Source organism: Eleutherodactylus coqui, chromosome 6, assembly GCF_035609145.1.
Source record: "Eleutherodactylus coqui strain aEleCoq1 chromosome 6, aEleCoq1.hap1, whole genome shotgun sequence".
Taxonomy (NCBI): Eukaryota; Metazoa; Chordata; class Amphibia; order Anura; family Eleutherodactylidae; genus Eleutherodactylus; species Eleutherodactylus coqui.
In genome coordinates, this window is record NC_089842.1 from 35,838,096 (window position 1) to 35,865,710 (window position 27,615).

Here is a 27,615-nt window from a genome sequence, read left to right on the forward strand (position 1 = left end):
GATTTAGGCCAGAAAAGTGCAACGGTGGTCCGTGGGCAAGTGCAGGAAGCAATATACATGGCGACCCACGTGTCCCGTTCTAGGCATGTAGAGCCACGGTGCTGTGTTGGAGAGTCTGCACCTATAGCACCCATTAAAAAGCAGTGCCGCCGGGGGCGTGGCCTAGCCGATGGAGAGTTAAGTCGTGCTGCACCTTAGCTCCGTCTTCCCCACGGCTGAAAATACCCTAAAAAAGGCATCCAACCCACCTAAAAAGCACCCAGAAGCACACCATGGCGAGGAGAAGGAGGGGTGCGAGCTTCGGGAGAAGTAAAGAAGAGGATTCCGGGCCCCTGGACCGGTACATGTCCGCCAGCGGTGACCGCCGCGAGCGGGAAGGTGAAGGCGGGAAACGGCCCCCTGCAGAACGGACGGTGGAGAGGGGTGAGAGCCGACGCCGAGCAGAAGATGCAGAGCCGGACCGCGAGGACGGACCCCCAGACAGAGCCAGCGGACCGAAGCTCCCCACGCCCGTAAAGCCCCAGCCTGGCAGAATGGAAGACCCGAGCAGCGACAAGAGGGCGCCGGACGGAGCGGCGCCGCGACCACAGACACCCGCAGCAGCCGAGAACCCTCCCGACAGCGCAACGGGACATACCGGCTCTCCGTCACGGCAGACACCCGACTTACCACTCACAGGGACCAGCAGGACGCCATCGCCTATGCCGCGACGCCGGAGGATCTTGCCGGAAGTGCGGGCCCGGCGGCCATCTTGTGAACACGCCGAACCGGAAGTGGAGGGCGGAGGGGGCGTGACACTGCGGAGAGCTGCAGCGAGTGACACCGGCAGCCAGGAAACACCCGGTGAGTCACCAGGCGCAAGGGGGGGAGGCCGGAAGGACCCTTCCTCTCCCACGGAGTCCAGCCCGGGCCCCGGGACCTCGGAGTGGCACCTAGGGGGAGGGGGGGAGAGACAGAAACAGTCTCAGACCCAGGCCCAGTATACAGCTCATGAGCTCCCCCCAGAGGGAGACGAAGAATGGGCAGCTTCCCCCGGGCCTGCACCTGTAACCCGGGGAGGCAATAGCAATGTAGTAAACACAGGCACTCGACCCAGCAACGGAAGGGAACAGCCACACACTGCCCATATTGCCCACCTCACCCCCCTGCCCTCCAGAACACCCCCACAGCGCAGGGAAGCGCCACAGGAAGGGACACCTCATAACGGGGACCATAGAGAAAAGCACCCAACATATGCCGACATAACAAACCCCTTGAAGGGTGCGCACAAGGCAGACAGGAGATCTAACATAATGACCAGCGGGCAGCCAGAAAGCGAGCCTCTGATACATCTTTCAGAACCTTCCTCTGATAACTGGGACTGGAAGGAACACCTTAGATCGATCCCAACCAAGGGAGACCTTGACCGTCTCTTCACCCAATTTGCTTCGTCACAAAAATCGGCGCTCGAGTCAATACAAAGAGAAATCCAACAGATGGGAAACCGAGTCAGAGAAACAGAGGAAACACAAGAACAGCTACTTCAACACGTGAATGAACACCATGCTATCTTGAGCGAACATGCTAGCCAGATCTCAGAGCTCGCAACCCACCTGGACGACATCGAGAATCGCCACAGACGTAACAATCTGAGGATTAGAGGCTTAAGTGAAGAGATAGACAATAGACACCTCGAGACCTGGGCACAAAAGTGCTTCGGAGACCTACTAAACAGACCCCCAGGCACCCTAATCGAGATAGACAGAATACACAGAGCCCTGGGTCCCAGATCAACAGACCCGGAAAGGCCGCGAGATGTGGTTTGCAGGATCCACTTCTACAAGGAGAAGGAGGAGATCCTGCGCCAGATAAGAACCAAAGGCCCGATAAGAGTCAGAGACAAAGACCTGCTGGTCCTGCCCGACCTTTCAAGGAGAACACTACAACAACGCCGTGCACTCCGGCCCCTCTTAGCAGTCTTGAAGGAAAAGGGAATCCCGTATCGCTGGGGCTATCCGTTCCAACTTGTGGCCGGGGCGGGCAACGGGACAGCCATCTTCAGATCCCTAGGAGACCTCTCCAGTTTTCTCACAACTCTTAGACTTCCAATGGTCTCGCTTCCGGAATGGCAGAAAACAAGTGCCCCGACACTGAACCCACCCAGAAGCCAATGGCAAACAGTGCAACCGGGACGGAGGAGGCAAAATAACAACGGCAGAGCTCCACCACCACGAGACTCCGCCCCCTGAAAATCGGAAGGACTGACGGATATGAGTGAGTCCTTTCCTATCCTGGAAACCACTTAAACCACAAAAGAAAACACAATTCTTTGCCACCCCTCACGTAAGACAAACAGGAAACACCCATGGAGACCCCGACCTTAAGACCCCATACCAGAACGCTAAACCCCTGGGAGCCGGCACGCCACAATTACAAGAACGGAACTCTATCCAAGTGAACACTTTACTCTGAACCCGAGATATCGGACCCTCTCCTCCTAGTGGGACTTTAAACTGCTGATCCTCCCGGTGTACCCAAGGGGGACATCAGATCCCCCCCCCCTTTTTTTTTTTTTTTTTTTTCTCTCTCCTCTCTCTCTCTTTCTCTCTCTCTCTCTCTCTTTCCTTCCTTTTCCTCTTCTCTCCCCCTTTGTTGTCCTCTCCCCATCTGCTCTCGCCCCCTTCCGCCTTCCTTTTCCTCTTACTGAATACAGTGCCAAGGTTTGGATGCCCATCATATAGTTGTTTACCAATTTTGGTCGCCGTGGGGAGGAGGAGCTGCGCCTAGAGGACTCGACCCGACTCGGCCGCCTCCCCACTAGGGACCGCAGCAGGTTACTGCCGCAGAGACGTTAGTCGTTGATTAGTCGTTGAATAGTTTAAGATGTATATGCAAATATATGTTATCCCCATTTCCCCTCCCCCGTTTACCCTCTTGTGTGCCCTCCCGACCCAGAACACCCCCCAGAGAAGGGGATCACCCCAGGAGACTTGCTGGCTGTCACTACCTCCTTCCTACGTGACCCGATGACCCGTCTGACGTTTTGCTCCTTTAACGCTAAAGGGCTTAACGGCCCTAACAAGCGCAACCAGGTGCTGTACAGGCTCCACAGGAAAAAGGTCATGGTAGCAATGCTCCAAGAGACACATTTTCCCCGCAACAGTCCCCCGGACTGCGGCAAAAACAAATTCTACCACGTTTGGTATCACTCCACTCACCCGGAGAGTAAATCCTGTGGAGTCTCTATAGCCTTCCATAAATCACTGGCCCCAGTGATCTTGGCGCAAGAAGTAGATGAGGATGGGAGATACATCTTTCTAAAAATATCCATCTCTAATAAGATACTCACATTGGCTAACATGTACTTTCCTAACCAAGGCCAGGTGGGGTTTGCTTCCAGAGCTCTCCGGGAACTCTCGGACTTCGCGGGTGGGACCCCGATCGTCTTAGGCGGAGACTTTAATATGTGTATGGACCCCCGTCTGGACTCCTCATCGGGACGTTCGGCTCTCACGAGGGCGGCCATCCGTAGAGTCCAGCGCTTGCTCGTGAGTTTGAACCTGATCGACCTGTGGCGCATCCTCCACCCGGGTAAGCGAGATTACAGCTTTCATTCCATGGTACACAACTCGTATAGCAGGATAGACTATATCTTCATTTCACATGGGTTGCTAGATGGGGCACCCCAATGCTCTCTAGACGTATTCCTATGGTCTGACCACTCCCCAATTTTTGCGTCCCTGGGCCCGGGGGAAGAGAGGAGGGGGGCCCCCACATGGCGTCTCAATGACAATTTACTTAAAGATACTGCATGTATGAACGACATTAAAAGAACAATAGAAAACTTTAAACGAGATCACAATTCAGACCCCACGGCCGCGCCGATAAAATGGGAAGCGTTGAAATGCGTCGTAAGAGGCGTATTCATATCGCACGGTGCAAGAATCAAAAGAGAACAAGCAGCCCGTCTCACCCAACTAATAAAGGAGCTCAATACAAAAGAAACCTCAAACAAGGCCCAACCGACAGCCATTCTCCAAACCGAGATATCGGACCTCCGGCACAAAATTCTGGACATCTTAGATCAAAAAGCCCTGTGTAGGAGAGATAAACTCAAAGCAGGCTATTATGAATATGGAGATAAAAGTGGGCGATGGCTAGCCAGAGCACTGCACCCCAGGGCGTCCCACCCTCATATCCATGCTGTCAACTCTTCCGAGGGTAGGCGAGTACATTCCCCTAGGGAAATAACAGAGGAATTCCGCCTATACTACTCTAAACTTTACAACATCCCCGTAGCTAGGGACACATCGGAGTCCCAACACGCAGCCGCACTTACGGAATACCTCGACCGCTACACCCCGAGACGCCTCTCCTCGGAAGAGTCCACAGACCTAGAAAGAGACTTTGAGACAGAGGAACTTACACAGGTCCTGAAGGGAATCAAGAATGGGAAGAGCCCAGGCCCTGACGGGTTCTCCCCAAGGTTTTTTAAAACCTGCGGAGCCCTGTTCTCGGACATACTACTTCAGGCCTTCAATGCGGTAGCCGGGGGGTGCCCGTTCCCCCCCCAGGCCCTTCGGGCACACATCGTTTTAATACCTAAGCCAGATAAGGACCCCCTGGCATGCGGTAGCTACCGTCCGATCTCCCTTATCAATTGTGACCTAAAAATCTTTGCCAAAATCATAGCGAACAGACTGAACCCCTCAGTACCTCGACTTATACACGGGGACCAGGTGGGCTTCGTCCCGGGGAGGGAGGCAAGGGACAACTCCACCAAGACCCTGTCTCTAATTGATCGGGCAAGGAGGAAAAGACACCCACTCTGTCTATTATCGGTCGACGCTGAAAAAGCGTTTGACAGGATAAGCTGGAGATTCATGGAGGCGACCCTCGCAAAGTTGGGAGTGGGGCCTAGGGCGCTCTCCTGGATCATGGCCCTATATCATAATCCTTTGGCACAAGTCAGGGTCAATGGTGGGCTGTCCCCCCCTTTCGTGATTAAAAATGGTACACGGCAGGGGTGCCCCCTGTCCCCCACCTTGTACATCCTAGTGATGGAAACCTTAGCCAACGCTATAAGAAACAACCCCTCCATACGGGGCGTGCAGGTGGGAAGGGTAGAACACAAGATCTCACTATTCGCGGATGACCTTCTGGTCTACATTACTGACCCTCGCATTGGCCTCCCCAACATTATACAAGAATTTACGACATTCGGTAAACTTAGCAACTACAAGGTCAATGCCCAAAAGTCTGTTATCCTTAACGTCTCTATTCCGCAACGAGACGTGGAGGACCTGACCTCAGCCTTCCCATTTTCCTGGAAACAGGACTCCTTTAAATACCTGGGGATCCTGATTCCAGCTGATCCATCCAGACTATACGAATTAAACTACAAACCACTATTGTTGACCCTTAAAAGGGACCTAGAAAGCTGGGTAGGAGCACCGTTGTCATGGTTCGGCAGAATGGGTGCGATTAAGATGGACATCCTCCCCAGGTTACTGTATGTTTTCCAAACTGCACCATGCAACCCCCCAAAAGACTTCTTCAATAAAGTACGCAGTCAAATACTTCAGTTTATATGGAAAGGAGGATCCAAGAGACTCAGCTATAAGAGCCTAACTAAACGAAAGGAGAAGGGGGGTGGGGGACTTCCAGACTTTCGCCTATACCACAAAGCCGCAATAGGAACCCTCATACTAGACCTATTTCATCATAGATCAGACAAATGTTGGGTACAAATTGAAAACGAAAACAACACCTTTGAGACGAGGGGAGTGTTTTGGATTCCGGGTAAGGTCAGCCGGGGGAACATAGAGACATCAGCCCTGATGAACACACTCATGGGGGCGTGGCGGGGGGGGTGCAAGATGTCGGTCCCGGGACCCCTGACTCCACTGGTGGGTAACCCACAGCTCATAGCAACAATATCTTCCCATAACTTGGGGTTCCTGCCGCCGGGGACAGAGCCCAGGGCGGGGAACGTGGTGGACTCGGGGGGTATACGGGGGCTGGTGGATCTGGGGGGGACACGGGAGCTTCCCCCGGGCTCATGGATGCAATACCTTCAGGTACGCAGCTACCTGGAGAAAATTAAACCAGAGGGGGGCTGGAGCGAGAGCCTTACCCCCTTCGAGAGACTATGCTGTGCCTCGGAAATACCCAGACATACGGTCTCACTGCTATACGACCAACTACTAAAGGAAAAGCTTGACAGTCATCTCCCCAGGTGGCTGGGCGCATGGGAGGAAGCCTTGGGTAGGTCATTTCCCGGGGAGCTCTGGAACAAGGCGTTCCAATTCACACATAAGATGTCCATAGCCAGCAAACTACAGGAACTGAACTTTAAAATTCTTTCACGGTGGTATATGACCCCGGAGAGGCTGCACACCCTCTTTCCAGCGACCCCGAACACCTGTTGGCGCTGCAGGGCGGACGTGGGCTCAATGCTCCACATATGGTGGGGATGTCCCATGGTCACTCCCATATGGCAGGATGTGAAGCGCCTATACGAGAAGGTGAGCAGGGAATCTCTGTCCCTGACACCCGAGTTGGCACTGTTGTCCATCACGCCGGAAGGCGCCCCTTCCCTCAAAAAAGGTCTACTGAAGTTCTTCATTATGGCCACGAGACAATCGATTCCCAGATTTTGGAAGCAAGGAATAGAAATACCTAGAAGCGCCTGGGTGGGGGCGATGGACGAAATAGAACGCATGGAGAGACTGAGGCTCTCGGACGACCCGTCGGGTCACGATAAATTCTACCATACATGGGCAGCATGGATAGACATCCGGAACACACCCTTATTCGCTGATTGGCTACAGTCAGGGGTTTGTGTGTAGCCCGACCAAACTATACCCATAGCCAGAAACAACCATCCTGGAGTCCCCAACCGACCCCCCCCCCCCCTTCCTCACCAACCCCCCTTTACTCACTCCCAACTTACCCCCTCCCCTGTTTGTTTATTGCACAAAATTTCACAAGCAAGTAGTGCACTTTTCCAGTTAAGATTTATTAAGTCATATTGTTAAATGGATCTAATAGCAAACTGAGATATCATAAACAATTTTTTTCTCTGTCTTGCTTATTTTGTGAAACCAATAAAAATATATTGAACAAAAAGCAGTGCCGCCTAGTTGAAAGGCCCAGGAGAAGTCGTCCCTCAGCCAACCAAGGGCTCTCTGCCGCAAGCAACAGCGGAACCCCGAAGTAAAAGACCAGCAAGGTAGGAGTTATTGGGCTGCCCAAAGGAAACACAAAGGTCCCTATAGGGGAAGGAGGAGAGGGCAAAGAAGGCAGTGGTAGTATGGTGGGATAAATTACATTTACCTGGCGAAGCAATACTCACCTTTCCGCTGTGGACTGTAGAGCTCCAGGACTCCAGCAGGGTGTGCTCCTGTCCTTTCCTGCCTTTGATAGGAAGGGATCCAATAAGGGGTCACTATAGCGGGCAAATTAGGGTCAAAATGATGTTGACTATGCCACCTTATTTTCTGAGGGTCAGGTTGACAACAGGCTGCTTAACTCCAGTCCCTTTGCCCTCCTCAGTGAGGTAACAGGGAGAGGCCAGTGCCAACCCTGTATTCCCAGATCTAGAAGGATAATAGTTGAAGGCCGATAAGAGAGAGGTCTGCCTCCTACGGACACTAAGCTAAAACTGATTAGCTTGTTGCCTGCAGGAGGGGTATAGGTGGTAGGAGAAGCTAAACACTTTTTTTCTTATTATTGTGCGCCTCCAAGTGGTAGTAGCTATATCGGCAGTCTAAGATGTGTCCTCAATGCAAAAGATGGAAAATTATTATTTCAGTAGGCCCTCTATGAGCCAAGAAATAAAAAAATAACAAAAAATTAGGGCCTTTAAAAGACCATGTGCACAAAAAAACGCTACAAAGTGGTCATTCAGGGAAAAAAAACAAAACAAAAAAACAACAGCATTCTGTCCGTTATACGGTTAATTTGATTATCCTAGAAGCAAATTTGGAAATGTATTCATTTCAATTAATCGGTCTCAAAACTGACCTTGACCATATCCTGTTGGTCCTCGCTGTACTCCACCTGAGCTGTGGATAGGTTAATAAGACACCTCTCCACTGGATCCTTGTCACTGTTGTAGATGAAGACATATGGACGCCGAACGACCACATATTGCTTGGCCCATGAATGAGACTGAGGCTCCTTGAAGTTGAGATAACCCTTTTTAGAGACCACCGACCTGGGAAGAAAGAGTCCAGTTTATTCAAGAACATAAGTAACTGAACTTCTGAGAAGGATGTGTAAGAATATTAGAAGGTAAATGTTACTGCTTATAGGTTTCCATACCCAGGTCTCAGCTCTTCAATATCAGGTACTAAGTTCAAGAACTCGTTCTTTCCGGCACGGGCCAGGTATGAGCTTTCTATTGGGTGAATGATATGGAACTGTTCAAACTCTGTGCATGGGCTGGAAGCGCGGGAATTGGCTTCAGGGGTTCTGCAAGAAACAGAATTAATGAAGTACACAATTGGAGATAGAACCTATATAAAATGTAAGCACCAGGTTATCACTTACTTTTGATCCACAGAGCTGCATCTGGAGTCTGCCAATGATGGACATGTAGAAGATGGAGTCAGGGTGGCGCTGCTAAAGCTAGAGACAGATGGGTCACGACCAATGGGAGAAATATCGGACAGCTGGAAAAAGAAACATTCATTCTAAATCACAGTAGAACTGAATATTGTTACATAGATAGGAAAAACTAAACCCAAGCCGCTACTTCTTGAAAACCATGTTGTTAAATAGGCAACATAAAAAGTAACCTTACAACTCTAAAGTTCAAAAAAACAGGCGCAGCCCATCTCTGCTAATGTGTATCTCACCTTACAATCACTAATGCTGTTGCATACTTGGGTCAGCTCCCGGTTATAACTGTGGGTGAGGAGTCGCAAGCACTGCAAAAAAAATAATGTAGATATTGGCAGCTGTTGCTTTAAAGAATACCTGCAGTTTCACCTTCGAAGTGCTTCTGCTTCATTAGCCTTTTTTGGCTCCTCCGGTAGCTGAAGACGGCCCCATACAGCGCTATATGGAGCAGTCTTCAGCTGCAGGAAAAAGCTGAAAAAGCCAACGAACCAGAAGCGTCCCGTAGGTGAAAGTGTACTCTTTAAGAAATGATTAGCACAAAGCCAACAAGGAGACAGAAAAAGAGAGACCACAGTCATTGTGCGGCATCTGGACTTACCTTAGTTGCCAGCTCCTTCTCACGATCCACCAGGCTCTCGACGTCGGTGGAGTCGTATCCACTGCTCTCGCTTGGGGTGATGGCACTTTCGAAGGTGGTGGTAGATATCTGGGAGGAGATGCTGGTGGAGGTGCTGAGAGTCCCACTGCTCAGACTGGGGGATATGGAGTCACTCAGGGACTTTGGAATGCTGTCGCCAAGTTTCTCTCTGAGCAGGAGGAGATGCCGAGTCTTTTCCACCTTCAAGAACAAAGCAGGGAGATGACTTATAAGGACATCTGGATGAAACTTGATAAGAGACAACAACACATTTCTTCTGTTGATTACTAGGTTATTCTTCATGTAGACTGTAAATTCTGAAATGTTCTTAAAAGGGCGAAGAACTCAAGATGATTCTGAACACATTCAGCTACCTAAACGTCTGCAAGGAGCTGGGACAAGCCTTGATGCCAAGACGTATTTGGAGCCATTTTATTTACTTTAGGATACAGTTGGGTTAGTTGGTATCAATTTCCCATTCTGTCTATCAATCATTTATGGTATTGTGGCAGTGTTCAAACTTAAGATGGGTCTTGCTTGTACGGACAGACATTTATCTCTATCGTGAAGATGGGTTACTCCCAGAGTTTTCAATATAATTTTGGACTCTTTGTACCCCATCCAATAAGCTGGCTATAGGCGGACATAGTGCTCCTGTGAGCACTGCATCCCCTTCATAGTTTGCCAGGCATAGCTCCATACCTTTAGAAGTGGATGCGCCTGGTATTGCAGCTCAGTTCCATTTACTTGAACAGGATGTAGTACACGGTGATATCTGGCACAGACACTGCTAAAAAATACGGAGCTGCGCCTGCTAAACAATGCAGGGGATGTGGCAATTCGGGACACAGCTGCTACTAAAAGTACAGGGCTGTGCTGGTGAACAATGAAGAGGACAGCTGATTGGTAGATTACTGTGAGTCAGGCGCCCAACAATTTAGGGTTAATGACCTATTCTAAGGATAGTCCATGAATACTTGATAACACCTTCGAAAGCAATAAAGGTCATTAACACGGGACAATTAGTGCCCAAAATTCGTTCAAATGAACGAAAATGCACAATAATCGTTATATCTAAACATAAAGCCATTGTGTATTTGTTCACTCACTTTCAAACAGCATAACAATCAGCGCTGGTTCGCTCACTTCTCGCTTCACAAACGCTTCCCGCTCAGTGCTTTCCATAGAATAGGAAGGACTGAGCGAGACGTGAATGATACTCAGCGGTGATCTGACGATCTAAACTAGTGGTTACGTCACCCGCTTGTGCAGATCGTTTAGCAGACAATCGTGCCGTGTAAACGGGGCACAAGATAGGAATCCAATCTGTTTGTGTTTTCTCCATAGTTATGAAATGGACAGTGGATCCTGCTGGAATTTGTATGATTCATAGACGAAAATGTCTATGCTTTTGGTGCTAGAAGAGGACCTTCCTTCTGGTTTACTTTGTAGTACACAATAGACCTGATTTATCAAAAATTCCCATCATTATACCTCATGTAACTGTTCCATTTTCTCAAGCTCCCACTGATGCTCAAGTATCAAGCTATCACCACGGGGCCTCCAACCGGCCAGGTTCTCTTCCCCTCGGACGTAAGCCACTGAGGTGTCCAGGATCTTTCTTCTCCTTCTCTGCATTCCTAATTGGTAAAAACAAAAATCAAAGGCTAAAAAACAAAAACTTGTTAAATGAAAACTCCACCTAGAAGTTCTTGGTAAACTTGGGGTGTTGTAATGGCTCACGTGGAATGTGGGGAATAACTGGATATTTTATTGCACTATTAAACCATACATAAAGCCCATTTATTTCCATTGTGTCGAAAGTACTATATAGATCTGCTAGTTCAGGTGATCTCTTACCCGGACTTCCTGTATCAGCCATTTTGCACAAACTGAGCTCATAGATTCCAGTTACTTTGTTACTGCAATAGAAATAATATATAAAAATGTAGCAAAAACAAAAACACTCTGCTATACCTCTAATAGTATTAGTTCTACCCTTCATGCAACACCAATAAGCTGCAATCACTCCCCATCTATTCATGCATCGCTGACCATCTAGTATTCTTTCATAACATCCATAATGGGACTAATTAAGCCATCATAGAAAGAAAATCAATGATTTCAGTAGTTTGACACAGAACAAAAAAAGTATTTACCAATCAGGAGACTTCGAGTAGCCGCTACCAAAGAGACTGCGCAGAGAACGTGGAGGGGAAATCTTGGCATCGCGAGAATAAAAGACCATGCATACGTCCTTGGTAATGACTGCTGGCTGGATGCAGTGGTCAAGCTGTACAGAACAGAATACAATCAATCCAGATCTTATATTACAGTGTATGTGATGCCTCTTCACACCCCTCGGAGTTGGTGAGGCAGGTGCATGAATACTTTTTATAGGATTTCAAAAGTTTAAAGCGTAACCGCACTTTTAAAAAACTTTTGATATGTCGGAGCAACATGTCAAAAGTTTTGAATAATAGGAGTCTGGGTGCTGATCGACAAAATGGGTGGCAAGACCCCCCACTGATTGCGAAAATGAAGGGGCTGCAGCACTCACCCAAGTACTGGGCCCCTTTCAGCTCTCATCGCTGCGTGTTGGCTCTTCTTGGCAGTTGAAGACAGACACAGACTTGTATGCGGTAGACATCTATGCATCTGTCCTCAGGTGCCAAGAGGAGCAAACGGGCAATGACAGCAAAAGGGGCACAGCACTCAGCTACAGCTCCTTCATATCAGTGGAGGGTCTCGGCACACAGACTACCACTGATTATAAAAACTTTTGACATGTCAAAAGTTTTAAAGTGCAGTTAGTCCTCAATAAGAGAGATGGAATAATAGCTCCACAGCGCCACCTATTGGAAGGCAGCATTCCTTCAAGCCAAAGTTAAACTTTTTATACAAGCCTTGTAACAATGACTGAGAATTCTAAGCAAAGCCAGACTCCATGCACAGACAGGTGTTTCAGGGTATTTGCCCTTCATCAGTGTAGATTAGATCACAGACCCGGCCTCACTAGCAAAGCCAGACTCCTAATGGACACTGATGAAGGGCAAATACCCTGAAACAGCTCTCTGTGCATGGAGTCTGGCTTTGCTTTCAATTCCCAGTCATTGTTATAAGGCTTGTATAAAAAGTCTGCCTTTGGCTTGAAGGAATGCTGTCTTCCAATAGGTGGCGCTGCAGAGACATTGTTCCAACTCCCTTATTTGCACATTACTCAGAGGAGCATGAATAGCCCTTCGAGTCTCCTCACTCATTGTCTAGGTGCTCTCCCTAAGGAGAAAAGATAGTGTTTCTGACCTCTAAGTCCTCATGCACGTCATCGCATGCATTTTACCTTGTACTACGGTACACAAAACAGAATCGTAAGCGTCGGCTTAGTACTGAGTGAAGCCGTTTAATGGATCCAGTTTTCCTCTTTGGTCCAATATAGGTCATGCAAATGAGTAAACTATCATTTTCAGGCAGACTTTGCATATACTTACCACAATAGTGGCATGCATAACCCCACTATAATGCAGTATTCAAAATCCATGTCAATGGGGTTTCACAACTTTAATACTTCACCAGACATTTAGAAATACTGAGCGATTCCAAAGGAATGGTGACAAGCAAAGCTGATTTCTTCATACTTGAAGTGACCTACAACAGCCAGAATGACAGGAACAGATAGAAGAACCCTTCAAGTGTTTAATGCACCTTCTAGATGTTCGATATGGGCGCCGTTGGTGACATGTCGGATATCAAGTCGATAGTCCAGTTCTGCTCAAATACAGCCCGGCATATCCTCTTATCGATTCCACAGCAGCAGAGATACGTTGTTTTAAGTCATCTGGCATCACTTACTGTGCCCATCTCAAACATCTGTAAGGTGCATTAAACACTTGAAGAATTCTTCTATCTTTCCATGTCCTTCTGGCTGTTGGATGTCACTTCATGTATGATGAAATCAGCTTCACTTGTCACCATTCTTTTTCAATCACCCGGTATTCCTTCCCCGCCTACTTATAGCTAAAAATGGACCATGTAGACCGAAAATGGAGAAGAGCATCTGGCAATAAATACCTCTAAATAGGCTGACAACGTCATGAAAATCTTCTCTCCGTAGGGGGTTACTCTGTTCAGGAGTAAGGAGTTATGCAGGGAACTGTCCCAGACCGCCTCGAACCGATAGAATGTCCTACAGAGCCATGATGGAATGAATAATATGCGTTATCGGCTATGATCACACATCTCAAACCCAACACAGAACAAACTCCAAACACACAGCACAAAGACACACAGTGATACGGGTACAACCAGAGTGACTGTGCTGGGCACAATGCAGGATGTTACCCACTGGTATATTCCTAACACGGTGGCATTGCTATACAATTGTGGGTTCAGCTAATACCTCATCTATAAAAATACCCTGTTTAGGGAAGGATATAAATCTGCTTTTGGATGACTCACCACTAGGAGTGCTGTTTTACATATAGACGCATTCTAATTTCACAAATTAGGAAAACAAAGAATAGCAATTTTCAAAGTAATTCAGTGCATTCTTATGGTCTTTTACATGTAGCAAAAAAATCGTTCGCTCTCTCATTGGTCGTTCAGGGCACTGTACCAGTGAACGGGAACGACTAAACGATAGTTACTTACATGTAACCATTTGCAAATGACTGAACAATGGTTTTTATGTGTGCATAAAATGAACGATATTATCAAACAACTTATCGTTCGTTGGCTTTGTGTACACTGAACAATTATATTCAGATTTTCATGATCCAATGATTTTTTTTTTTTAAAATCAATCGTTCCATGTAAAAAGGCCCATACAGCCAGTGATCGCCACATAACAAAAAGTCTGTTTATAGAAAATATGATATACACAACCCCCCCCCCCCCCCCAAAAAAACCCATTATTTAACCCTAGATCACTAAACAGGAGTCTCACAGACTACAGACCCCTGATGTCCTTGTGGGAAGGTAGGGTTAAAGGGGTTGTCCGGAACTATATTGTTAATTACCTATCCTCAGGACAAAAAATTAGTAGTTGATTGACAGCGCTTTGCTGCTCAGGATCCCCACCAATCAACTGATTGATGAGGCTATGGCGTTCAGGTAAGAGCTGCGGTCACATTGTCTGAGAGCAGCTCAGTGAGCTTCATGTAAATGGGACCGAGTTGCAATACCAGGCATAGCCACTATACAATGAGCGGTGCTGTGCCTGGTATGGACTGAAGTGACAGCAGTACTCATCGGAGCAGTGCTGTTACTTCAATCAGCTGATCACTGAGGATACTGAGCAGCGGATCCCCACAGATCAACTACTGATAAGCCACCCTGAAGATAGGCTTTACAGGACTGAACTATGGATGACCTCTTTTAACCCCTTCCCGCTCCAGGACGTACATTTACGTCCTGGAGCATCGTGGTATGTATGAAGATAGGTCGCGGGGCGACCTCTCTTCATACAGCGCAGGCGTCAGCTGTTTATTACAGCTGACACCCGCAGGCAATAGCTGCAATCGGCCGTACGGCCAGCGGCATTTAAATCCCCCAAACGATGTTCGGGGGTCCTGTACGGCCCACCCAGCAGCGAGTTTGGGGGAGTCATGCAGGTGTCAGGGCTGTCGGGGGCCTTTTGAAAGGCAGTCTCTCAAGGCAGCCCTGGGGCCTATCAAGCCATCCCCGTGGGGTGGCTTGATAAGCTGCCTATCAGAATGCAGTATGATGTAATGGCATAGCATTACGTCATTCTGCAGGAGTGATCAAAGTATCGCATATTGTAGTCCCCTAGAGGGACTTCAAAGAAAAGTTAAAATAAAAAGATCAATAAAGTTTTAATAATTGTAAAAAAAAAAAAAAAAAAAAAAAAAAAAGTTATAAAGGTTTAAATCACCCCCCTTTTGCCATATCTATAATAAAAAAATCAAAATCATAAAAGAAAAATACATATTTGGTATCGCCGTGTCCGTAAAAGTCAGATCTACCAAAGTAGTGTATTATTTACCCCGCACGGTGAACGTCATCCGAAAAAAAAAAAAAAAATGAATGTCAAAAATGAACTTTTTTAGTTGCCCTGTCTCCCAGATAAAACGCAATAAAAAGTGATCAAAAAGTCGTATGCATTTCGAATTAGTACTAACGGAAACTACAGGACATCCCGCAAAAAATGAGCCCTCGCTCAACTACGTCGACGGAAAAATAAAAAAAGTTATTGCACACAGAAGATGGCGGCAGAAAATAATTGAAAAAAATTAAATGTTTCTCAAAAAAAAAACAAAAAAACATTAGTGCAGTAAAAAAAAACAAAAAAAACAAAAAAAAAAACCAACCCTATACAAGTTTGGTATCGTGGCAATTGTACTGACCCATAGAATAAAGTTATCGTGTTGCTTTTGTTGCAGTTTGTGCAATGTAGAACCAAAACACACAAAGATGGCGAAAGGTTATATTTTTTTTCCATTTTACTCCACGTATAATTTTTTAAAAGTCTTTCAGTACATTATATGGTACATTCAATAGCACCATTGAAAAATACAACTCGTCCCGCCAAAAAGAGCCCTCATACAGCGACGTCGATGGATAAATGAAGGAGTTACGATTTTTTTTTAAAGGGGGTAGAAAAAGCAAAAATGGAAAAAAAAATGGTCCGCGTCATGAAGGGGTTAAGAGCACCATCAAAAAAATATATATATTAAAATCAAAAAGATACGACATCTCTGTTCACAAACTGTGACCCCTGATCAGCATAACGTGTAATGAACAGTAGAAAATAAATGACAGGATTGTAAAGCTACAATACAATGAGCTGGAGGTTGTTGCACGCTGACCATGCTACTCCAGCACACAGCAATACATAACCGATGGTACCGAACACAAACATAACACATGTAAACCCTACAAAGGTGCAAAAATATGCAAGAAAAGCAGCAGTGACATCCAGTATATCATCTGATCAGACCCAAACTCATACAAAGCCATTTGCAAAGAAGGGTCTCACCGAAAGTGATAATGCTGCTAAGAAGTGATCCCCACGCATATCGCTGCCGACAGCAGCTCAGTCAGGGGCGTCAGCAGCAATATGTACATATTTTTGCACCTTAGTGTTAATATTTGTGTTCCATCTGTTATATATTGCTCTGTGCTGTATGGGCGATGTCCGTTGTGCAAGAACCTCCTGATCATTTGTATTATACCCGTTACTCTTAGGGGAATCGTGTGATTTATTCTTTATTAGTGATCTATTATGTACTGCGTACCGTTAAGGGGTTAAACAGTTTATGATTCCAGGTGATGCTTTTTTTTCTGTTTTTAAAGTGCCCCTCCGAACAAAGATGGCCACAAGGCTTCTCTGACTACCTAATGCACGCTGTGTATTATTGTGCATCGGTAGTCTAAGGTGCTACAAGTACTGCTCAGGTAAGGCAGCACTGAAAGAAGTGTGTTGTGACTTAGACTGATGATGCATCTTATGCACAGTGTGCCTTAGGTAGTCAGAGAAGTGGTGTGCCATCTTTGTTTGCCCAGGACCAGACGGTCGTTGTAGTTATTTATGCTTAGAGATCATATGTTCTAGGGTGTGCACACCTTCCTATTTTGTCACCTTCGAACAAGTCAAATATGTGCTTTTAGACGCAAGTGTTATACAGCCTCCTCATTAGCAGTGTTGGCCCTTTTCTTTTTCTTCTTCAAGAAGTCTGTGCATACGACCCATTCTAACAACGACTGCTCAAAAAGTTTTTTTCTAGCAACGCAAATGACAGGTGAGGCATTGATAATTATGGCATTTTCGCCGTGGGTAAACCATGCACAGTCTGTTCATATCAATGGACATTTAGGTATTGAGAGTATCTACTCCTACTGAGACAAAGTTGGAGACTTGATCAGGAAGCGCACACTGAATTGTTATTCAATGTGAGGTGCAAAGATATTATTGATGGGGTTGTCCAGGATAAAAAAAAAAAAAAAAAAAGTAAAAAACACAGATTTTTTTTTTTCCCATTAACTAGAATTCTCCACAACGGTGTCCCATGAAACTGTTGCTAGAGCTCTACGATCTACTACACAATTACCACAGTCTAGATACTATATAAGCGCTAGGCAAGGTGAGGTAGAAATAAAGCTAAGGGTTCAGAAGCGGGGGAACATAAAGTATTCTATGCAAGGCTGGAGAAACTTTATGTGCAGGGAATGGAAAAGCAAAATAAAATACCTAGGCATATCCTTATCAAGAAACAGCCTGAAAGACACAGAAGAAGAAGAAGAAGCTGCCATTAGTGACAGACAGTCAGAGGGACAAAACGAGGGGGACCCAGGAGCAGAGAGAGAATGGGGATAGCAGGGGGAGAGGAGAAAACCAAAATGAAGAGCAAATCATATTTTAACATAAAACGCAGAATGAGAGCAAAGCCATGTATACCTATATAGCCATACTGGAAGTGAACAGGTTAACGGGCTCTGATCACACCACCCTGGTTGCTTTGGTTCTGCAGACTTACCTGCTGCTGCTGTGATTTTTGAGGTATTTGGCGGAGATTATGTTGAGGGAAAGAACCGCGTCGGCAGCCGCTTCATCCACTTCTGCTTTATTACGTACTCTCCCTACAAGAGAAGGAGCCGCGCAGGTGACATCAGGTTAACAGTGAGACCAAGGTGACCCAAGATCTAGGTGATCACCAGCAATGGGGCCAGGACACTCACCGACCACTAGTTCCCGCACATCCTTCCAGTGCAGCTCATTTCCCTTCTCGTGTATAATAGTCACGGTGATTCTTCGCTGGATCCCCTGCCACAATAAACATCACAGTCATGATCAATCCAAAGACTAACATCGGCTCTGCAGTTCAGGAAAGCTTCAGTAACATTGAAACTTTAGAGGTTTTGTACATTAGGTTATTAAGTAAAGAAAAAGTTTGCAACATAACAGTTAAATAAGCCTTTGGTTACATTTTAGTATAAATATGGCTGTAAGACTTAGACTTCCCCTCCTAAGTGAATTCAGCTTGGATCATTGTAGAACTCTACGGTGATTTAAGTTCGGTTCACCTGAACATCATTTGCTAAATAGTTGGGGGGGGGGGGGGGTGAGGTTCTTTGGCAGGCGTGTTTGAAACTTTAGTCCCAAACGCATGCTTATAGCTTGATGAGTCAATGAACACATAGATACGTTCGAGTGGTCGAGTAAACATTCACTGCTGCGAGAGGCCGTCACAGTGTTTCGTCAAAGGCCAAACCAGCAAGAGACCGCAGCAAAAAAGTGTGCTATCGAAAACCAGTAGGGACTAGAGATGAGCGAGCGTACTCGGTTCGGGTGTTTTTGAACTCGAGCACCGCTTTTTTCGAGTAACTCACTACTCGGATGAAAAGATTCGGGGGGGGGGGGGGGGGGGGCGGAGTGGTGGAGCGGGGGGTAGCAGTGGGGAACAGGGGGGAGCTCTTTCTCTCCCCCCCCCACTCCCCTCTGCAACCCCCCGCTCACCCCCAGCGCCCCCCGAATCTTTTCGTCTGAGTAGTCAGTTACTCGGAAAAAAGCGGTGCTCGAGTTCAAAAACACCCGAACAGAGTAGATTCGCTCATCTCTAGTAGGGACTGTTCAGCTGGGAATCCCTCGCACGTATTTGTGCTATCAGGAACCCATTAGGCATTAAGTGAGAGGCCAGAATGTTCAAAAAAGGTGGGAGACGATCAGCATTCGGTGGGAGACACATGCCAAAACAAGCTTACAACTCCCTGCAAAGTTGTTGGCTAGTCGTTGAAAGATAACAATTACCTGTTTACACCAATTATAATTAATCAACCAGCGACTACTTTTAGGTGAGCTGAAACGAAGCAACTAGTGAATGAATTACATTTCGCCACACGGCTGATGGTCATGTTTACCTGAAACTACTTACATTGCCTCTACTGAGTGACTATTGAGACCAAAGCTATTTCGTGTAAAGCCACCCCTAGATTTATCTCCCACCTACTAGTGAAACAATAATTGTCTGCATAAGGAACCACATGGACAATCCTTCTAACCTGAACATTCTGCACTCTTTTGACATTGCATACCTGGTGTAGCAGGAAGGTTCCTTGACAGGACAGACCTCCAGAGTGGTCGACAACCGCTGGGATGTAACTATGATGACATCAGTAAAGAGCAGTCAACACCATAATGTAGATGATATGTACTAACCATGTATGTTATTAAATGGCTGTGACTTACTCTCCCGTAGGTTCCAATTCACTGATCTCAAACCAAACCAGCAGGTCGTATTTGCTGACGCTCTGTCCAAGACTCGGCTTGCTTAAAGGATTTAGTTTGGTGGCTGGAACTACAATGCAAAATGCAGAGCATGACTAAAGTTACAGAGTCCAATCTACAGAAAGATCTATGGGGAAAGCCTACAGGATCTGAGCACCGCACCACAGTGACATCACCAAGACCTCTACTACTAACCATCTCTCTTGGGCGCCCTCTCCGGCAGGCAGGTAGGTATTGGCAGAGAGAGGAAGGATGGTAAGTGTTCGGCCCTATCTTCTAGTGATGCAGAGATTGCATGAGCGTGCTCAGATAGACTGTCCAAAACTGGTACACTGACATAGCCGGACATTAGGTACCTGACCAAATTTATCTTTCCCTCGCCTGCTACCATGGACAATTCAATGAAGTAAATGGCGTAGGTTTAAAAAATAAATAAATAAAAATGGATCGAAGGTAGGAAAAAGATATACATCATGCAGCAGGAAAAAGAAAAAAAATGAGAAGTTAACGTATGAAAAGCATGCAGAGCAGCAATCATTGTGACCGCTCGGGGTGGGGGTGAGATCTTGGGGTAGTCATACGAGGTCAAGTGGATGCAAGTGATACTTCCTGGGATATCCTATAAGGTAATTACTCACCAGGTTTAGAGAGGGGCATCGGAGGAGGGAAATGACGGCGGGAAGGCTGCGCTGGGCTATAATCGGAAAGGAGTTAGTTATAACCCATCCAGAGGAAAAGGATTACAGAAAATGAATACATAATACAGGGGGTTCCATTCCAACCTGCCACATTTTATCAGTTCACAGAGGGTTAAAAAAACGAAACTACAAGAAATTCAAGTACAACTCGATTATTTTGGTGCACACTAATATCCCTCTACATGTGCCTCCCCGTTGGTAGCGCAAACAATATTCAGTCTGTGCTCAAGTTCTTGCCATGTTCTCTTCAACATGCCCACCGTTACAGTGGCAATTGTATCATGGATACAAATCTGGGAGATCAGTCACTGTAGTCCTGAATTCGCAGTCCTTCATGTAACCCAGAGGAAGAAATCCAGCAGAGTGAGATCTGGTGAACGGGGCGGCCATCAGACTGGTCCGCCGCATCCAATCCAACGATCTGAAAAAGTGTTATTGAGGGAACTACGATTGTCCGTACTCCAGTGTGAGGAGCCCCATCGTGTTGGTAGATGTTGTTAGGGTGCAGATCGGCTACTTGAGGATACAGGAACTGTTACAGCATGTCAAAGTATATGGGACCAATTACTGTACATTAGAAGACGGACCGATAACCTCATCCTTCATTACACCAAACATTCAGATTTGGCCTCTCTTGGCCATGTTTTCTGTAGGCATGGGGATTTATGGTTTCCAGTATCCGCACATTTATCCCAACTGACATATCCTGACCCATGAAATGTGGCCTCATCTAAGAACGAGAGGTTTCCAAGAAAGTGACTGTTGGTGTTGATACAATTAAGCATTTTGGTAGTAATTTCCGGTCTAGGCGGCTTGGCGTCTGGCTTCAGTTGTTGGACAATTTGCAGTTTATAAGGATACATATGAAGCCACCTATACAGAATTTGCACTGTTGTTGGCCATAAGTTCAATTGCCTTGATTCAAAGGCAAATCAAAATGATTTCCCCGGACTTCTCAGAAACCCCGCTCAAGCTTCTTCCACTTTCTCATTGGAAACACTCTGAGCTCCCCAAGACTGTTTTAGAAACCTCTGGAACCACACATCAGTTGTTTTTCCACCAGGTGCCTCTCCTTTGTACACAATAATTATCGCTCAAAATTCGTTCAAACTAAGGCATATAAGTAATAACCGTTGCGTGTAAACGCTTACATCGTTCACTCTTCGACTGAATGATTTTAAGGTGAGCTTAAAATCCATCGTTCAGCCAGAGAGAGGTAACAGGGACCACATGTGTTTTGCACGGGAGTCGGAGATTACATTGTATTTTGCCCATGTGAGAACAATGGAGCTATGTGCAGAGCTCAGACCATCTGCTGTGCTCTGCAAACAGCTCATGGAAGCCCTTTTACACGCAAATGAAGCTGATAAAGTGCTAATGGACATTCGTATCCATTAACACTTTATGCAAAACTATTAATTTTGTTTCAGCATACCGCACTACTGTTTGCGCACAGTGCTGTAGAGTCGCCATTTAGCATCATCAAACAGTGGTGCTACGTAGTGAGCGAGAACTTCGAAGTGAGACAAAATTTATGAAACAAAAGACCTCATTTATCAAAATTGTCCAGCAGTAAAACTAAATTTGTTGTCCATAGTTTTGTCTTCCTTATACTGCTTGAGGTAAGAGGAAAGTTGCGCTGCGGTTGGTTGCTACGGGCAACAGACACTTTTACTACTAGACAGGGTAAACGGAAGCCCAAAATCCTTTTCTTTCCTCAACCCCTCATTCATCATCATTTTATCTTGTGGGAGGTTTGAACGGACCACCAAATGTATATATTTGTCATCCTACCTGAGGTCCAGACCCTGGAAGTGTAGCGGGTGCTGCTGATAATGCCCAAACACTTCAAACACAATTGGCTTAGTTTTGATATATTCTATGAAAGATTCAGTAACTTCTACTGCAATCTGTGGGGAAAAAAAGTAGCAATGTCTACTAATTAGAAATGGTAGCGGGCTTAAGTTTATAGCATATAAGTCGCACTATCCCTGTCTCCAGCCACTTACATTCTGTACATGGTAGAAGCCCAGTGGGTTCCCACGTCCGTTGTTTTTAAGGGGTTCTGTGGAAAAGGCCTCATCGTGCCGATGTAAAAAGCTGAAAAAAAAAACAACTCAAAATGAGCATCCAGTGGTGAAGCACAATACAACAGGACACTAAATAATTACATGTACACGTACAGGGGGAGGGCAAAAATATGGAAACACCGTACGAAATGCATACCTTAAATTACATGGGATTATAAATCATATTTCATTAAGACATGTAGAGACTGATTTTAAGTGGAGGTAATAGGACACAAATGCTGTCGGGCAAAAGTAAACATCTACCAGAGCAGCAAGGTTCAATTGGTCAGGGGTTTGAGCCACTGAGCCGCGGTTACCAGCGAGCTCTCAAAACCACCCAGAGCAGGGCTAGAGGTGAAGTAGACACAAATTTGGCAGGAAAGCTCTCAGCCAAGAAGGGGTCAAAAGGGCTGCTGAGTGCTAATGAATAAAATCCCATGCATTTCGTATGCAATTTTGATATTTTTGTCCACCCTCTGTATATTGCTGCAATGTACGAAGCTTCCTTCGCTGTGGCTACAATGAACTCCATGTTTGCTTACAGCAGTGAATATAACACCACGTGATCTGCTGCTACGGAACGAGAACTCACTTGAACTGGCAGAAAATATCGGCATACTCCTGTGGGATGCCGCTGGCTTGTAGCACAGTGACTCGGAAAGTGAAGACACTGCCAATCTTCAAGTATTCTCCCACATCTTCAGAAAACCCTTCCATCATCATCTTGCCATCCAGAAGGCTGCTCGATTTCATGTCTGTAGGATTATAAGAGCTTATAAGAGACGGGCATTGCGGATGGGGACCACACTCTGGTTCCGCACTTACACCCACCCATCTGGTTCAGTACTTATGCCCCCTTACCCATCTCAGCCAGCCGGTTGATCTCCTCCATAGGAGTGTTCATCTCAGAGTTCTGACCCTGTCCTTCTACAATACGTAGTTCTTCCAAAGATAGTCCAGAACGAGTGAGGACAGCGGAGGAGACGTCATTCTGCGTGCAGAGGAGTAACGCATCAAAACAGGAATGTGGAAGAAGAATACACATCTAGGGTTTATTCAATCTAATTAGTCATGGAGCTCAGGTTCAGACTGGTCCACAAGAAGACCACAAGATCCTACAGTGAAGCCCAAGGCAAATAAAGCCAAGAAACAAGGGGTCTACGAGCTTAAGTGATGGACAAAGTAAGGCCCATTTACACTGGACGATTATGGCTAAAACTTTGCTCATCAGCAATTGTTTTAGCGACGTGTGTAAATGGGCGCGGGGCACCCGCATTTCGGGCTCTTTTCGCTGATTGTTAAAATCAAGCACACTTGATTTTAGCAATCAGTTTAATCAGTCATTCTCCACAGGGAGGGGGGGGGGGGGGTTGTGGAGAACAATTGTGGAGATTCATTATCATATATAATTGGCCTTTAAGTAGCTGAGTAAAATAATCACACAAAGCTGTCGCTCAAACTGTCCTTTGAGCGATTATCTGCTTGTGTAAATGGGCCTTTACTTCTAGGAGCACACATTTTTGGGACAGTCCAAAGATAATTAGTGCCTATAGAATAGATGAGGGGTTCTTCTGAAGTATGCATAAAAATGCCAATGCAATTGCATGCTAACCTATTAAAGGGAAGCCATCATGTTCTCTTTAGGTGCTTTTAAACCGATCGTTCCAATTTGAACAAGTAATCGTTCAGTGTAAACACAGCGAACGACTGAACGACGAATGATCATTTGTTTGCTTAGCAAGCATGAAAATAATTGTTGGTTCATCCGTTAATTGTTTGGCTTAAACACAGATTGTTCAGTCATTCTCCTTCACGGGTACAACAAACTGAACGATTCTGTTAAAAAACAACCAAATACAATTTATCTTTGTGTCTAAACTGACTGCCCGAGTGAATGAGCAAACTGTGACGTCATCTGCTAAGGCGAACGATTTATCATTATGTATAAAAGCACTCCCATGCTTCCCATTAATAAAGCATGAGAACTAGAGATGAGCGACCGTACTCGTTTAGGGCGATTTCGCAAATCGAGCACCGCTTTTTTCGAGTAACTGACTACGCGGATGAAAAGATTCGGGGTGCGCCGGGGGTGAGTGGGGGGGGGGGGGGGGGGTTTGCAGAGGGAAGTGGGGGGGTGGGGGGGAGGAGAGTTCCCCCCTGTTCCCCACTGCTACCCCCCGCTCCACCACGCCGCCCCCCGAATCTTTTCGCCCGAGTAGTCAGTTACTCGAAAAAAGCGGTGCTCGATTGCGAAGTCGCCCTAAACGAGTTCGTTCGCTCATCTCTAATGAGAACCCTTGTCCTCCACCCGTGTATGGCGTCCTCAGGGGTGAACCCTACTCTGCACTGTTACACTTTCGCCCTCCTTTGGTAAATTACCTTGTAGAAGTAGTCATTGTCAAACGAGATCTTGGCTGTTCCTGACTGTCGGATGCCGGATCCATAATCCGGTGCTTCTTCGTCACCTAAGAAGGGGGCAGCAAAGTGGATAAAACAATCATATCATGAGAAGTTTAATTATGGAGAGATAGACAAGTTTTGTTTCCACCACAATGAAGGCAGATCTGTGGCCCCTTGCCATCGATAAGCCCGTCTTCTTTGTGGGACGAGTTGTATTTTTTAAATGGGACAATTAATTGCACCACATAGTCTGCGATGATGTTATTTGTAGGATGAAAGGACCCGCAATTCTGCAGTGTTTTCTGGCCTTTGTCTTTACACTGTTCACACTAACTTTATTCTGCCACTCAGTAGGATTACAATAACACCAAATGTATATAGTTATTACTACTTTTAAACCTTTTAACTGAAGCTTTTTTGGTGGTTTTCGTTTTTCATCCCCAAATTTTAACAATGATAATATTTTCTATTTTTCCCATCTACAAAGCTATATAGAAGATTGTTTTCAAGGGACGAGTTACATTTTTATTAGTTGTTGGTTCAGGGCAGGAGAGAGTTACATTGCCTTGAGGTTGTTCTCCTCTACCATCCCTCCCATCTACCAGCTCTTAGCCCATTTCTGGCTATTCAAGATGGCCTCAGCAATTTTCTAACTACCTGACGCATACTGGGCACCACTATATGACTGGCCTGTTCTAATCACATGAGCAGCCCTGGCCAATCAGAGAGCAGGTATAGTACATTGGTAGTCTAACAATACCAATGCCCTGTGGGGTTTAGGCAGTCTGAAGATTGCGTCTGCCATTTTTGGACAGCCAAAAACAGGACACCGGAGCAGGCGGATTGGAAGGATGGCAGAGAACAAATACTGCGGGTAATATAATCCCTTCCCCCTCCGGTCACGGGAAATAATTTTTTCTCAAAACAGGAGGGTTGCTTTAATATACCCTTTAATGTAGTGAAACACTTTTCAGCTTTCGTTTTTAGGATGTTCACAATGCTGTAAAAAGACAGAAATCACTTTATTAAACTTTTATATATACTCCCTAAGTGAAACCTGAATATGCAATCGCTTACACAATTCACTGCAATACTCTTGTATTACAATGTCTTGTCCTCATACTGTCATCGGATTACACCTTGCGTAAGAACAGAACACGCTTAGGGGCCTTAATGAGGATGCCAACCGCCAGGACAACCCTTCTGCATCAGGGACAGAGGGAACCAGTGTATAAGTGCCCAGATCCTGCGGTCACTACGACTGCAGTATCTAAGAGATCGATCAGTCAGGTTGCCGCTGATCCCAGCTGCTGCAGGAACAGCTAGGACCTTCTGCATGTGGTGCAGGTTTTGCTCATAAACACGCAACATTATTTCACTTGTGCATATCCAGCATGGCAGATATCACCAAGGGATTTTACAATTTCATGTAAATTAAGTTCAGCAACTTTCTAATATTGTTTATGCTTTAATTTCTCCCCAGTGTCAAGCCTGCTGCTTGCTGTCAGTGAATGGAAACAATCTTGTATCCATCTTGACATTGAAAACATATCTTGATTATGTCCAACTGACCCAGGTACACGTGTTACAAGAGAGAACCATGATACACTATTATGAGCCTCAATCACTTTTTGTCAGCAGCTTTAACCCAAAAGTCCATTTATACGCAACGATTATCGCTCAAAATTCGTTCAAACTAAGGCATATAAGTGATAACCGTTGCGTGTAAACGCTGCCATCGTTCACTCTTCGGCTGAATGATTATTTTAAGGTAAGCTTAAAATCCGTCGTTCAGCCGGAGAGAGATAACAGGGACCACATGTGTTTTGCACGGGAGTCAGAGATTACATTGTATTTTGCCGACAGCACATGTGAGAACAATGGAGCTGTGTGCAGAGCTCAGACAATCTGCTGTGCTCTGCAAACAGCTCATGGAAGCCCTTTTACACGCAAATGAAGCTGATAAAGTGCTAATGGAAATTCGTATCCATTAACACTTTATGCAAAACGATCGCTAAAACTGTCAATCTTTCAATTGTTTGCAAGATTGTCTTTGCGTGTAAATTGGCCTTTACATGTAGGGTGCGTCCACTCAGTCTATTTGATGCAAATTATATTGCGGCTTTTAATGCAGATCTGCAGAAAATTCACCCCTTGAATGTGAATTCAATTGAAAAGGTGAAATTTCTTGGAGAATCACAACAAAATCCACACCTTATCAGTTAGATGTGAACGCACCCTCATATTAGCTTGTGGATGGTCTGCATGATATAAAAACAATTACACAATCGGTACTTACCAGCAATTGCTTGCACGGCAACACGCAGAAACCCTCGGACATCCCCCTTCTCACTCACTATGGCCACCCGGTGGACGAGGGGGACTGGGAAAAGCAGATTACTGAGATAGACAAATGCTCTGCAAGAGAAACCACATGGGGGAAATCATATTACACAGTATTACAGAGGAGCCGCTATTCACCGGTCACGTCTACCGGTTAGGATCTCAGAACACGTTGCATCCACCCACGTATTATGAGTGACAGATGTAATACAGACAGCACTGTATGATGGACGCCATTACTAGACATTGGCGGTCACTATCATACACCATCAATCCACGCTCATCTACTCAGCTGGTGGGGGTTATAGGGAGCAGAACGAAAAGAAACCAAACTAAAAATGAACATATGTAATCAGAACCAAAAAGCATAAAACAGGATTAATAAGCCATGTTATAATCACACTACAAACACAAAATATGAAGTGAATTAAAGGAGCTGCAAAGAAAATCTCAAGATTAAAAAAAACAAAACAAAAAAAACCTATTGTGTTCCAGACCTCAGATGTCTCTTGGATGGAGGGGTGTCCAGAGGTAGAGGGGGGCAGAAGGCTGCAGTTTAGATCGGTGATGGATTACCATGTGAATAGGCATGGAAGAGGATGCAAATAACCCGCTTTCAAT

The 27,615-nt window shown here is 45.8% G+C and overlaps 1 protein-coding gene across 7 annotated transcripts in view; it reads right to left on the minus strand.

Annotated features, from left to right (window-relative positions):
- KIF1B (kinesin family member 1B) overlaps positions 1–27,615 on the minus strand; it is a 177,897-nt gene that overhangs the window by 8,069 nt on the left and 142,213 nt on the right. For all 7 annotated transcript variants that reach the window (XM_066606579.1, XM_066606575.1, XM_066606573.1 and 4 more), the window contains 20 exons: positions 26,951–27,069; positions 24,631–24,716; positions 23,113–23,242; positions 22,844–23,006; positions 22,192–22,282; positions 21,977–22,092; positions 20,123–20,178; positions 19,446–19,554; positions 19,292–19,358; positions 17,939–18,023; positions 17,737–17,839; positions 13,313–13,427; positions 11,404–11,537; positions 11,105–11,166; positions 10,739–10,884; positions 9,206–9,445; positions 8,844–8,915; positions 8,536–8,657; positions 8,308–8,457; positions 8,008–8,200 (listed from right to left, as the gene is read on the minus strand). In XM_066606579.1, coding sequence (XP_066462676.1) covers positions 8,008–8,200; positions 8,308–8,457; positions 8,536–8,657; positions 8,844–8,915; positions 9,206–9,445; positions 10,739–10,884; positions 11,105–11,166; positions 11,404–11,537; positions 13,313–13,427; positions 17,737–17,839; positions 17,939–18,023; positions 19,292–19,358; positions 19,446–19,554; positions 20,123–20,178; positions 21,977–22,092; positions 22,192–22,282; positions 22,844–23,006; positions 23,113–23,242; positions 24,631–24,716; positions 26,951–27,069 — 2,359 coding nt within the window. The remainder of the gene's footprint in view (positions 1–8,007; positions 8,201–8,307; positions 8,458–8,535; positions 8,658–8,843; positions 8,916–9,205; positions 9,446–10,738; positions 10,885–11,104; positions 11,167–11,403; positions 11,538–13,312; positions 13,428–17,736; positions 17,840–17,938; positions 18,024–19,291; positions 19,359–19,445; positions 19,555–20,122; positions 20,179–21,976; positions 22,093–22,191; positions 22,283–22,843; positions 23,007–23,112; positions 23,243–24,630; positions 24,717–26,950; positions 27,070–27,615) is intronic.